Below are 13,468 nucleotides of genomic sequence, written 5' to 3'. Positions count from 1 at the left end.
CCTTGAATGAGAAATCAATGAAATTATAATTAAACGAATGAGGGGTGCGACAACCAATTTGCATACTCCATCATGCATACGATATTCGAAGAGAATAATACATAGAAATAACAACTACTTTAACTCTCTCTAACAATAATCAACGCCTAATTCGATTTGAGAGAATGAATTAAGTATTAGAGTTAACTACTCGAGAGAGCAAGTAACTAAGACTCCATTACACAAGCTAGAAGTGAATTTAGAAAGAAAATCAATTATGTGGTTTTCACCTTATCATACATATAAAAACTGTGAGCGTGTATAAAATTTAGGCACCTAGAGGTTTCTTGCACTGAATAAAGGTTGAAACATTGAAAATAGTGTTCAAAAGGATTTAAATAAAGATTGCATATTCACTTTGGCATGTGCATCCCAATAGGCGAATATGTGTGGTGAAGGCGGTGAGAGGTTGCTCATCTTCAATTTGAAGTTGATGTTGTTATGTATATCACCCAAAAAAAATCTCGTCTTTTCATCTCGCTTTGTACTATAGTAACTTTCCTTCATTACTTTCTAAGTTTAGTAGCAAAGTTAGTTCAATGACATACATAATTTGTCACAGCCAGGTCCCCTTTCATATCGCACCATTAGTGTGAGTAGTAGATTTAATTTAGATAATTGATAGTATGAATATTGAATTATACTTTATAGATACTTCTTAAGAACAAAAATACACATTTTTGTACAATTACTTTGAAATCTTTGTGCTCGATCCTAGCTTACTCTAGAAACCACTCTTTTCGCTTGCACTTGAGCAAGAGAGAGAAAAACTTGTACTCAATAGACAAATCATTAGACTTGAGCAACAAACTAAGAATATATTGATCGAACCTTTTTATCGTATGTGAATAGTTTTTCACTTAGAAACAGTCGCATACGTAGAAACTTAATGACAAACTTACAATATAATAAAGAATTTACTTGTGAAAGAGATTGTCAAACTTGGGGATCCTAAAGTAATCAAATGATAAATTAGTCTTCATTCGAAGAGGAAAGATAAAAGACTTGACGAGCAAAATCTCACACATAAAAGAGAGCCTCATGCACATCAAGGGAAGTTTCACGTTCAAAGGAACCTAAGTGATCATTTATCAATACACACTTAGAAGGAGCCTAAATTTATTGAGAAGAAATATTTAACAATTAAAGGGAGTCTAAGTGATCATTAAAGAAGCTAAGTTATTTGTTTGTCAATGTTGTAATTTTCGTGTCTTTAGAGATAAGTACATCATTGTAACTATTTGATATTACATTAGTAAATTTATTTTTCTCAAGCATGCAACCTTCAAATGTAGATGATGACATTTCACCAAACTGAGTTACAAAATTCTGTGTTATTTTTTTGCTTTAATTTTCTACATTAATTTTTATCTCATTTGAACTGTTGTAATATTTGTGTTTAATAGAAGTTGTGTGTTAGATAACCTTTATTTAAAAACAATTAAATATATATTCCTATAGAAAACGGTAAGATGAAGATGAGCAGAAAAAGAGAAACATGTGTATGCCCTATTAATAGTTTACATAAATTTGCATGGTAGTTGAAAGTAGAGACTATGGCAACGAAATGATAGTACAATACTCGCCAAGTGCCCATAATGGGAATACATTCTTGTACAATGAATAATGTAGCATGCAAGTATCCATAAATACTCCGGCTACTTCCTGCAATAATACAATAACCATTTTGTAAAGTAGAATAAATTTTCAATAAAAAAAGGTTAAATTAATTTAATCTTTCAACTCTGACGTTTTATGTCTATTTAGTCTTTAAACTTTAAAAAATGTCCAATCAATTTTTAAAATTTCAAGTTTGTGTCTAATATATGTCCTTGAATTATAAAAGTATCTAACAAAGCCTCCAAACGAAATCAGTATATAATAATTCATAAGTTTCTAACAAATTCAAACTATTTACTAATTAATTAATTTATTTAGATATATAAATTTAAATTATGAAACTTATAATTTTGTGTTTAGTAGAAATGTGTTCAAATAACTTGATAAAAGAACTCGACCACCACAATCTAATTCATACGTAATTTGTTGTGATTTGGTCATTTGTTATTATTTGTTACTTTGTAATTTGTTGTTAGGTTATTAGGATCTTGTGTTAACTATTATCTATAAATATTTCTTTGTGCTTTACTAAAAAATTTCAAGAAAGATACAAAAAAGTTCCGCATGGTATCAGAGAACTAGACAACCCACATCTCCACCACAAAATCTACCTGTGACATATTCAAACCAACCGAAAACCACTCTGCCTAGTCTCTAAAACGTAGTTATGAAGCAGGCCCCGCTCATCAACTAAAACTCTCTTGGAATCCTACTAAAATCCCACATTTGATCGGTTTGAGCCACTTAAATTCCACCTTCATACCCATCCACCGAAACTCCCTTACAACCCCCAATCAATCAATCCACTAAACCACAGTTGACTGAAACTCCCTTGCAACCCTCATCCATCGAAACTCCCTTGAAATCCCACCAAAAACCCATAATTAGGCCCACCCCGCTTTAACCCATTAATCCCACTGAAATGACCTATCATCTATCAGCATCATGATTAATGATACAAACTACCATTAAGCCATTAATGAAAATCAAGCGCAAAATAAATTCATCCATTACCGAAAACCATAAAAAAAAATTGATGTGTTTCGACCTATCAACATCATGCTTAATGATATAAACTACATCATCTAGGCTCGATAGATGAAGAGCTTTTTAATTGGTAGAAAATTATGATGAATATTAACAGGTGACATAACCAAATCTATCAAAGGTGCTACTGAAGAGAGTAAGTTTATTGAAAGATTGGAAGATTGGGACAACAAAAATCACCACATAATCACTTGGTTAAATAATACTTTCATCACGGCTATTCATACGAAATTTGATGCTTTCGACACTACAAAAGGGCTTTGGGATTTTCTAGCTGCATGTTCTAAAACTATTAGCTTAGCTCACTACTACTAATTACACACTACTCCATTCACCACTAATCAAGAGTGGAGTAATCTATTAATGAATACCTCACTACTCTCTAGTACATTTGAACTTAAACCATGCTAAGATAAATTCTAATCATCTACGACTCATTAAGGTTCTAGTGGGGTTAAGATCGAATATGAGTTTGTTCGTATTGTCTTGTTACACTTTAGTCCTTTCCTATCATTTGATGTTGTGATCCAAGAGATTTTCTTCCTTTGTTTTTGTTACTGCCATACAATCTTCCACACCACCAAGTCTCTAAATTAGTGATTTGTAAGATTTTCTCAACTAGGTACTCTCTTCCAATTCCTTTATTCTTACTGTCACACCATGTACCTCTTAGGTCCTTGATTCAACCTGTTGTAATTATATGACCTCAAATATAACATTGTTGTCATCTTTTACTCCTGTAAAATTTCTTTCCCTTGTTCATTTAGCTAATGGTAATCATAGGACTATTTCTCATGTTGGTACTATGGATGTTCCTACCATAAACCTGCCTAATACTTACCATGTTTCCAACCTCTCTTTCAACCTTACTTCTGTTGGACAATTTGGTGATCTTGCCTAACCATCCTTTTCTCTACACATGGTTATCATGTTCAGGATGTGTGACCAGGGCAAGCAATTTATACAGGTTACAAGGTGGGAAGATTATTTGAGTTTATATCCTTTGAGCCACCCACTTTTTCATTTGTTTCTATTGCCATCACTGAAGAATATACTGTTACATATCAATGGCATCTTGATCTTAGTTCATGCATCTTTGGGTAAACTTCATAGTTTACTTTCAATTGGTACTTTGAATAATGTTTCTAAATTCAGTTTCTTTGATTGCATTCATTGTAAACTTGCAAAACAACCTACAATATCTTATTCTACTTCTAATAATGTTCATTCTAATATTTGGAGTCAGCATTCTACCCTGACAGTTAAAGATTATTGATATTTTATGCTATTAATTGATGATCACTCTTGTTTTACTTGGATTTATTTCTATAAACATCATTGTTCTTTACCACATATCTATATTGTTTTTTTAAACATGGTTTGTACTCAGTTTTATAAAAGCCTAAAATTCTTTTACACTGATAATGCTATGGAGTATAAAGACTCCCATCACCTTTGCTTTCATTCACACCAAGGCACTCTTGTCCAACATTGACGTCCTTATACCACACTCCACAAAATGGTCAAGCTGGATAAAAACATTGTCATATCATTGACTCTGTCCATGTCCAACTTCTCTTTGCTTCGTTTTGAGAAGTTTTAGAGTGTGGTTGCCCTTACATCTGTTTATATCATCAATCGTCTTCCTTCCTCTTTGATTCATAACTTATCTCGTTTTGAATGGTTGTATGTTACCTCTCCCTCTTACTCTCATCTCAAAGTCTTTGGTTGTGCATGTCTTGTTGATCTTCTGCCTCCCAACGAACATATCAAACTTGAATCTCGTACTCATCTATGTTGTTTCCTTAGATATGCCAAACATAAAGGGTTTAGATGTTAGGATCCTATTTCTAAACATTTACGTATCTTCTATCATATTACATTTTGGGAGCACCATTTGTTTTCTACCTTTTCGCATTTCTTGATTCTCTACCTGGTCCCAATTCCTTTTTTACTGATCCCTCAGTTGATCTATATTTTGCTTGTGAGCTTCTATCCGAACTCGAGTCAGCCACACTCCCTATCTTCAAACCTGAGTCTTCCCCACTCTATCCCTGACCTCGACTAGTCTTCTTCTACCGCTATGCTCTCGGATCTATCTTCTATTTCCAATACAAAACCTACACATGCACTTGTCTGTCGCTCCACCTGAATTTAAGAAACTCCTTCTCATCTCAAAGACTATCTTGTTTCTCCAATATCATGTCTTTAGTTAAACCTTCATCTTATAAGAGGTCGGTACTAAGCCTCTTTGGTAGAAAGAAATTATTGAGGAACTTTAGGCTTTAGCGAAGACTCAAACTTAGGATTATGTTGAACTACCTCCCAGAAAGAAACCTATTAGGTGTAAGTGGATCTATAAAATCAAGACTCACTTAGATAGGTCCATTGAACGGTATAAAGCTTATATGGTGGCCAAAGGGTATTATTAGGAGTATGGTAATGATTAAGAGGAAATATTTGCTCTTGTTGCTTGCATGACGTCTATTTGAAGTCTTTTGGCTGTAACTGTTGCCAAACAGTGGCCATTTCTTTGAATGGATTTGAAAAATTCTTTTATCAACGGAATGTTATCTGAAGAGGTATATATGAAGTGTAAACCTTAAACCTAATCTTAAGAATTTCTAAGTTTGAAGGAAAGCCAAAGTTTAGTGAAAGTTGAAGTGAAGTGTTCTTTTGTTGTGTTTAGGTTGCTTATGAAGTAAGGGAGGTTTTTTCTCTAAGTGTTGGTAAGTTAGGCATTTTAAGCATTGTTAGATGGCCAAGGGAGCAATGTGAACCTCTAAAAGCATGTATAGGCATCAAAGGCAAGGAGGCTAGGTGTTTTGAAAAGAACTGAAGAGCCACACGAGTTGAGGACCTCAAGAGGCATGTCCTAGGTAGCCATTGGGGCTAGGTGTTGAAAACCTCTTTGTGCCCAAGGTTAGGTGCCATGGCAGGCCAAGGGAAGGGAATGCAAGATGAGCTTTGCAGTTAAGGCATTATAAGGTTAGCTACGCATCAAGGCTTTATGTTGAGGCATTGTGAAGGAAAAAAATGAAGTGCTAAGCATTTTGCATGACTCTTAGGCATTCAAGGGAGGTCGGTTTCATGGAGAACAAGTGTCCATAGCATGTAAGACTTCAAATTACAATAAGTAGGTGGCAAGGTATGTCGTGCAAAAAGCTCCATAAATAGCCCATTTTCAAACGAATGTCGATCTCAATTCCCTTGTGCGTATTTTTATTCTTGTCTCAAAAGTTCAATAAAAGAGTTTATATTTTGAAGTAAATCTTTCAAACAAAGATGACATGGGGAAAACCTTCATCAATTTAAAGGAAGAGGGAAAGGTCATTTTCGAAGGGATTTAAAGAAGTTTGGAATTCTGGAAGGCTATACAACTTATCACTTCGAATTTGAAGCTGTAATTTGAAGGTAAGCTAATTAAGACAATTCTAAGTAAGTTTGAAGCAAGAACTTTTGCATTTTGATGCCTAGTATAAAAGTTATAAGCTTTGAAAGTTGAAAGAAATTTTCTAGAAATTTTCAATTTCTGGGCAAATTTTGAAGGTAGTTGAGGCATCAGAACGTGAGGCTTAGGGCATGCATGCATTTAGAAGCTGAGAGGTTTTTCAAGACTTGTGGCTTGCACACAGCATAATTAGCGCATCGCCAAGTAATATGAATCGCGCGCCAATGCAGTGCAGCAGCCCTTATGTGCACAGTCTAGGCACTGCATGAAGAACCAGTCATGTGCACGACATGTTGAGCGCAAGGAAAGCACGTGGCCAAGCACTCTAAAGGCTTGTGCCTACACATGCTGCTCGTCGTCCATGCCCAGCGGCCAGCCGTGTCTTGACACCATTCTTGGACTATTTTGTATTTTTTCGGGATTTATTTAGTTAAGTTTTGATGTTTTCTGGTTTTAGAGGATTTTAAAAAGAATTTAATTTCTCTAATTTCAAGGAAAAAGAAGATTGGAAAAATATATTGGTCGAGTAGTTAGCTAGTACATGTGAATGACAAAATGAGTTTCTAACTTGATTTCTAAACATGTTTCACTAAATTATGTTTAAGCATGCTTTGAGTAAAGTAATTGTGTTATACTTGATTAATTGATTTCCAAATCATGATGTTGAAGTTTGAAAAGGTTGAAAAGTTTAAGCATATTGGTGAGACTTATTAGAGATGCATGCTATGCTAATTTCTAGGGTTTTTTTAGATGAGATTGAACCTAATTTACAAAGTTATAGAAATTTGCTTATGCAAAAATTTATTTTAACATGTTGAGTTTGAGAAAATGTTTTAAAGCTTAAGATTTATAAACCATGTTTTATTATACACTCAAGACATATGTATTATAACTCTACGAGGAAGGATATTATGCAAAGAGGATTATTGAGGTGACGGTCTTATAGGATGGACTAGAGCATTGATGCTAATTTGCTATTAGGACTGAGATTTAGGGTTATGGTATTGATTTAGCTTTTCCATTCCCAAGGATTAGTTTAGGGTATAGAGATGGAAAATGAAGATTTTCAGATAAAATTGCTTTATTGCTTTGCAAAAAATTTACTAATGCTAATTAAGGCTCTATTATTCATCATTTATACAAACATGTTTGTTAAAAGTTAGTCGCTCACTAGGTTTTTTAGTTCACGATTTCCAAAAAATTTTCTTACTTTCTAGATAGAGAATTGGGACCTAATACCTGACTACGTATGTCAGTCTACTAGTGTATTTGTGTTTCTTTACTAGCATGTCTTGTCTCTGGTTATGCAACCCAAATATTCATAAGTCTAGTTTCAATAGAATTATTTGTGGGTCAGTGTTAGATTTTGGGTTGGATGAATTCTAGTTCATAGTTGTATCTATGTCTATGTAAGACTTGTTGTTTAGGCTGCACTTCATGATTATATAGGGGTTGTTTCATATTTTCGTTGTGTTGCATATTTCATGTCTAGTTTCAATTTTAGTTCTAATAGGGTCAACATGTATTATTAGAGGGAGAGCGATATCTTTTGGCTTCGCACCATCTCTTAGGCTAAGAGTAGGTAGTCTAGGACGAGGTGTGACATGAAGCTACTATTTGACACCAATCCTTCCTCTAAGATTGTCTTCTGGCGTGCCTTATATGGGTTAAAATCAGCCTCATGTGCCTGAATTGCTACTTTCAGTTCCTTTGTCATCCAACTTAGGTTTACCTCTAGCACTTATGACTCTACACTCTTCACTCGTAAGACTTCTCATAGAATTGTTCTTTTTCATTTGTATGCGGATGACATGATCATTACAGGCGATGATCCCCAAGCTATATATGATCTACAATGTTACTTGAGCACACACTTTGAAATGAAAGACTTGAGGGCTCTCAGTAATTATTTTCTTGGTCTTCGGGTGACGACTTACTCAAGTGTATGCTACTTATCCCAAGCCAAATATGCTTTTGATCTTCTGGCTCGATCTGGCATCACTAACTCGATCACTTTTTCAACACCATTGGAGTCTAATGTTTGCTTGACTCCATCTGATGGTGTCCTTCTTGAGCATCCATACCATTATCGATATCTTGCTAGAAATGTTATCTATTTAACCGTGACTCGTTTGGACATATATTGCTTATGCAGTTCATGTTGTCAAGAAATTCATGTCTACTCCCCGCATAATTCATTGCATGGTAGTGCTTCGTATCCTGCGTTATATTAAAGGAACTCTAGGCATGAGTTCTCCTCACGGTCAACCTTGGTTCTCTCTAGCTATTTTGGTGCCGACTTGGCAAAAGACCCTACTAACAAATCGTACTACCAATTACTGTTTTTATTTAGGTGATCCTCTCATTTCCTAGTGTACAAAGAAACAAACTGTTATCTCTCATTCCAGCACCACATCTGAATATCGTACCCTCACTGATGCTACTTCTAAAGATGTCTAGTTGCGACGACTCCTAGCTGATCTGAGGGCTCCTCAAAACTCTGTCACTCTTCTTCTTTGTGCAATCATAGTGCTATTCAAATTTCTCACGATGATGTTTTTCATGAGAGGACAAAACACATTAAGAATGGCTGCTACCATCTCCAAGGCTCCACCCCAGTCCATATCTACTACAGAACAACCAGCTGACATTTCACCAAGGCACTCTCCCTGCTCGCTACAGTCAGTTGCATAGCTTAAGCTTGAGGGGATGTTAATGTAAATTAAAGGTAATATGTTGTGATTTGGTAATTTGTTATTATTTGTTGCTTTGTTAATTTGTTGTTAGGTTGTTAAGATCTTATGTTAACTGTTGTATATAAATACTCCTCTGTACTTTACTTAAGAAATTCAAGAAAGAGACAGACAAAATTTCTCACATTGCGGATTGAGTTGAATTCAAATAAATGAAACGTCATATATGTGTTATATATGGTTCGGGTTGGTTTACGAGTTGAGCTAAAATAATTTGAACCAACCTTAACTTATTCTTTAATTTTAGAAAGTATATTTTTACTTGTGATTCAATTATAGATATATGAAAATTTATTTTATTTTATTATATTTGATGACTTTTAAACACCTTGGAAAGAAAATTTCACGAGGTAAATTGAAATGGAGTCGCTAAATCTAATTTCATATTTGAAAAATAATTAAAATAACATTTACTTATTAACATTACATCCTTTTAGAACAAATACTTAAAAAATGAACTACCTAACTCTAACTTATTGCATCAATATATGTTGGTTTGGTTGATTTATTTTAAACAAACATCTGTGTTAATTGAGTTGAAAAAATTTACCATCCAAATAACTGGGTTTCTTCTAAAAAACTTCTCCAACCTTTTGGGTCTAGTAAATATGTCAATTAAAAAGTTTGAGATTTAATTCAGTAAAAATCTCACAATCAAGAGACTAAACATCTAATAATCCAACATAAAGTACCAAAAAATCAATTAATTAACCAACCTGTTGAGGGTAATCACCATCCTCCAATTGAGAATTAATCAATAACTTTGCAGCACGATGAAGAGGAGTTGGGTCTCTCTTTTCCTGTATATATATATATATATTATTACATAGCCATTTTTTTAATTAATTATATATTGTATATACTTATAATATAACTTAAACAACAAACCTGTTGAGAATGGATCAAAGCCATTAAAGCAAAAGAAGTTTGGACAAGATTGGAAGCATTGTGTGGAAGATGAGTATGTACTTTTTTAGAACAAGAAATATGGCTTTCTCCCCATCCACCATCTTCACATTGAATTTTAAGTAGAAATTCCACAGCTTTTGATATTTGGAAGCAATTATCATAAGTGTATCCAGCTGCTACTAATCCTTTAACCGCAAAAAAAGTAGCATAAATGTGACATATTCCCCAATTTCCATACCATGATCCATCCTCTTTCTGCATTCTTTTAATGAAATTTACTGCCTTTTCTATAAAATTCTCAATCTCCTTCCTCCTGTGACTTGGAAATAGCTTCTTAAATAGAACTAGGGCTTGTATTGCTGATGATGTGCATTCTACGTATCTAATTTTGGTCATTATTGCAATATTAATCAAAGAAAAGAAAATAAATAGTTAAAACTAAATAGTAATTATATTGTTTTTTCAATAATAGCATTATTGGATTTTATACTTACTCACGCTCCAATAATGTATATTCAAAGAATTCCACCGGATTCAGTGCCTGAAAATTTTAACATAAAACAAAATAATGGGATTTTGTCAATTTTTTCTTTCATGCTTTTTCTAATGCTTTATACTTTAATTTTAGTTTATACGCAATAAGTAATTGGCTTATCTTTGTTATATTTGAAAACCACAATATTACTTCTTTCTTAAATTTGTGTTCATAAACCAAGGAAAATTTGAAAACTTTAAAAGCCAAATTTGATACTTATCATTTAGTTATTGTTTTTATTTCTAAAATAACCACAAAAATAGATCTTTTACTCTCTCTCTCTCTATATATATACACATAACTTTGTTATTGTTTTTCTTTTTTAATAATCTTATAAATAATATTGGGTTAATTTTCGTAAATATAACAAACAAGTATTTACGACTCATGTAACAAAATCCATAAAGTTAGTCATTTTTTAAATATAAACAATCGTGTACCAAATATTTTAACGCGCGTAGTTGACGGTGCATTTTTGGTATTTTTTATTGTGAGCCTGTAGGCTTTTTCCATTTTCGGAATTTTTATATACATCATAAATGTTTTGCCTCTTTGTTATATTTTAAAAAAAAAACCTATAATATTTTAGATTTCTTTATTTTGTTGTATCTTTTAAGCGTGTTTTTCTTTAAAAAAAAAGTATATATATAAATTTATAAATTTATTTACGGTGTCTTTTAAAAAATATTAGGAAGTGACAAAATATTTATACTGTATAGAATAATTCTGAAAACAGAAAAAGCCTATAAGCCCACCGTGGAAAATATCAAAAATACCCCGTTAACCAAGCCGTCAATAACACGCGCGTAATATATTTGGTACAGGATCATTTAGATTTGTCTATTGTTTGATACACAATCCTTTAATTTGGTTACGTTTAAATTTAGTTACATGATCATTTAGATTTGAACCCAAATCTAAACGATTTTTTTTCTTCAAAATTTAGTATACGATCGTTTAGATTTAACTCAAAATTTTGTACACGATTGTTTAGATTTAGCTAAACAATTTTTTTTAATTCTTTTGCTACACGATCATTCAGATTTGTCTACACAATCATTTTTTTTTACACAACCGTTTACATTTGGCTACTCCAATCTAAATGACCTCTTTTCAAGATTATTTATACAGTATCTTTTAAATTTTACTATTTTTTACACACGATTGTTCTAAATCTAAACGACGTTTTTTTTTTCAAATCTTTTATATTTATATTTAGTACACAATCTTGTGAACAACCAAATAGAAGTTTGATAGAAATAAATTTTTTATATTTGATATACAATCTTGGACCAAATAACAGATTGGAAAATAAGAGAGAGAAAAAAAAAGAAAGACGACAAATGGAAGGGTAAACATAAAATATTTAAAAAATGACTAACTATACATAATTTATTAAATAGACCTTAAATGTTTTAACCGTTATATTTATGAAAGTTTCTCTCTATTCATATGTTTTGAAATTTGTTTAGGATTTTAAACTTATCTTTAAGAAAAATAAAACATATACCCTAAGGAATTTGTGAGAAAAAAAAAAAGAATCAAACAGTTATGAGAGAAAACCTAAGAAAAAATTTCTTTTTTTCACTTTCTTTTTAATTTTTTTTTTTTTTTTGGAATACAAATATATTTTAGAGGGTGAAAGCTCAAATAACTATTACAAAATAAGGAGATTTTTTCTTTTTAAAAAAAGAAATAATTATTACCTCAAGCCAGGAGGGCAGAATGCCGGAAGGTTCCCAAGCTGAGATTCCACCATTTTGAGCCTATTTATTGTATAAAAGAAATACCAATTAGTCATTAAGCTGGAAAAGAAAAAAACAATAAAAGACAATAATATATACAAAATTACAATAATTACTTGGAGGGATAGTATGAAATTCACTGCTTCAAAAAAGCATTGGGGTTCCATGGATACTCCTACAACTTCTGAATGCATCGTCGAAAGCTTTAAACAACACTGACACCTCATTTATACATTATAAATTATTAGTAATTAATTACTGTTTTCAAATTTCTTTTATTCAAATTATAAGAAGAAAAAGATAAAGAAAATAGAATATACCAATAAATTTTCTGCGGTACAATCAGAAACTCCCCATCCATGATCTCTATCAGAAAACGTCCAACTTCCTTTTGATATGTGACGATACATACTTGCAAAATCACCACTGGGGTTTTCTCTAATCTTTTTTTTTTTTAATTTTTATAATTATATGACAGTTTATAATATGAGAATAGTTAAAAAAGATATTTATTGATTTAAATGAAAGGATAATTGTCTTGGGAATTGAATTAATAATAAAACCTGTGATTGTTTAATGAAGTCGTGGCCTTTCTTAAGTGTGTCTGAGAATTCATGGTGGAGATTTGTTGCAATAATAGCTTGAATGGCGAAAGCAGCATCCCATGATTGACTACCAAAACTCTGTTGATTTATGTATATGTTTCAATATATATCAACCCTTTATATATTTCTCTAATATTTTTGCTATATATAATAAATGCTGGATAGTTTCAATAAAAATATTAGAATTAATTTTATTGTTATATTTAAGAATGAGTAGTACTAACTTGCATCTTCATTCCATCTTCACCAACCCATAAGTAATCTTTAATTCTTGCAAGATGTTTCTTGTAAGCTTCTCCATTAGGATCATCAATCCAACTAATAAGTGTGAACAATGGCTGCATGTTCCAAAATTTCCCTCAAAACAATGGTAATTATTAATAAAATTAAATATCAACAACCATAAATAATAATAATAATAATAATAATAATAAAAGAAGGTGTATGAAAATATATAAAATGACCTTTTCCACACATCCAATGGTAATGAAATGACTATTTTGATCTTCATAATCAATGTAGCCTTTTGCTATTTGGAGTGCTCTATCTCTTACTCTTTTAAAGGGCCAACTATTAAAAATGGGCTCTCCAATGTATTGAAAAACATCCCATGTTGCCTTCTGAAGTATCGAACGTTCAAAGCATTTGTCTTCCTGCGTCATGTTAGGTTCAATTTAGGTGATGAGTTTAATTCTTAATTTTTAAATTGTTTCTAGATAGAGAAAAGTATTTTAACAAAGATAAATCGAATACAAAGCCCTTAA

General features: G+C 32.2%; 1 protein-coding gene across 1 annotated transcript in view; it reads right to left on the bottom strand.

Moving 5' to 3' along the window:
• Positions 1 to 1,526: 1,526 nt before the first annotated feature.
• The window catches only part of LOC103503335 (beta-amyrin synthase-like), a 97,005-nt gene continuing 85,063 nt past the window's right edge, over positions 1,527 to 13,468 (bottom strand). Inside the window, exons 6-15 of the mRNA XM_051090039.1 lie at positions 13,169 to 13,357; positions 12,929 to 13,042; positions 12,663 to 12,782; positions 12,420 to 12,542; positions 12,216 to 12,314; positions 12,061 to 12,120; positions 10,314 to 10,360; positions 9,799 to 10,201; positions 9,627 to 9,710; positions 1,527 to 1,704 (exon numbers count right to left, since the gene is read on the bottom strand). Of these exons, the coding sequence (XP_050945996.1) occupies positions 1,594 to 1,704; positions 9,627 to 9,710; positions 9,799 to 10,201; positions 10,314 to 10,360; positions 12,061 to 12,120; positions 12,216 to 12,314; positions 12,420 to 12,542; positions 12,663 to 12,782; positions 12,929 to 13,042; positions 13,169 to 13,357 (1,350 nt within the window). The 3' untranslated portion in view covers positions 1,527 to 1,593. The remainder of the gene's footprint in view (positions 1,705 to 9,626; positions 9,711 to 9,798; positions 10,202 to 10,313; positions 10,361 to 12,060; positions 12,121 to 12,215; positions 12,315 to 12,419; positions 12,543 to 12,662; positions 12,783 to 12,928; positions 13,043 to 13,168; positions 13,358 to 13,468) is intronic.

Source organism: Cucumis melo, chromosome 9 (genome assembly GCF_025177605.1).
Source record: "Cucumis melo cultivar AY chromosome 9, USDA_Cmelo_AY_1.0, whole genome shotgun sequence".
NCBI lineage: Eukaryota > Viridiplantae > Streptophyta > Magnoliopsida > Cucurbitales > Cucurbitaceae > Cucumis > Cucumis melo.
Note: the sequence above shows the minus strand (reverse complement) of the source record. Positions and strands in the feature narration are given on the sequence as shown.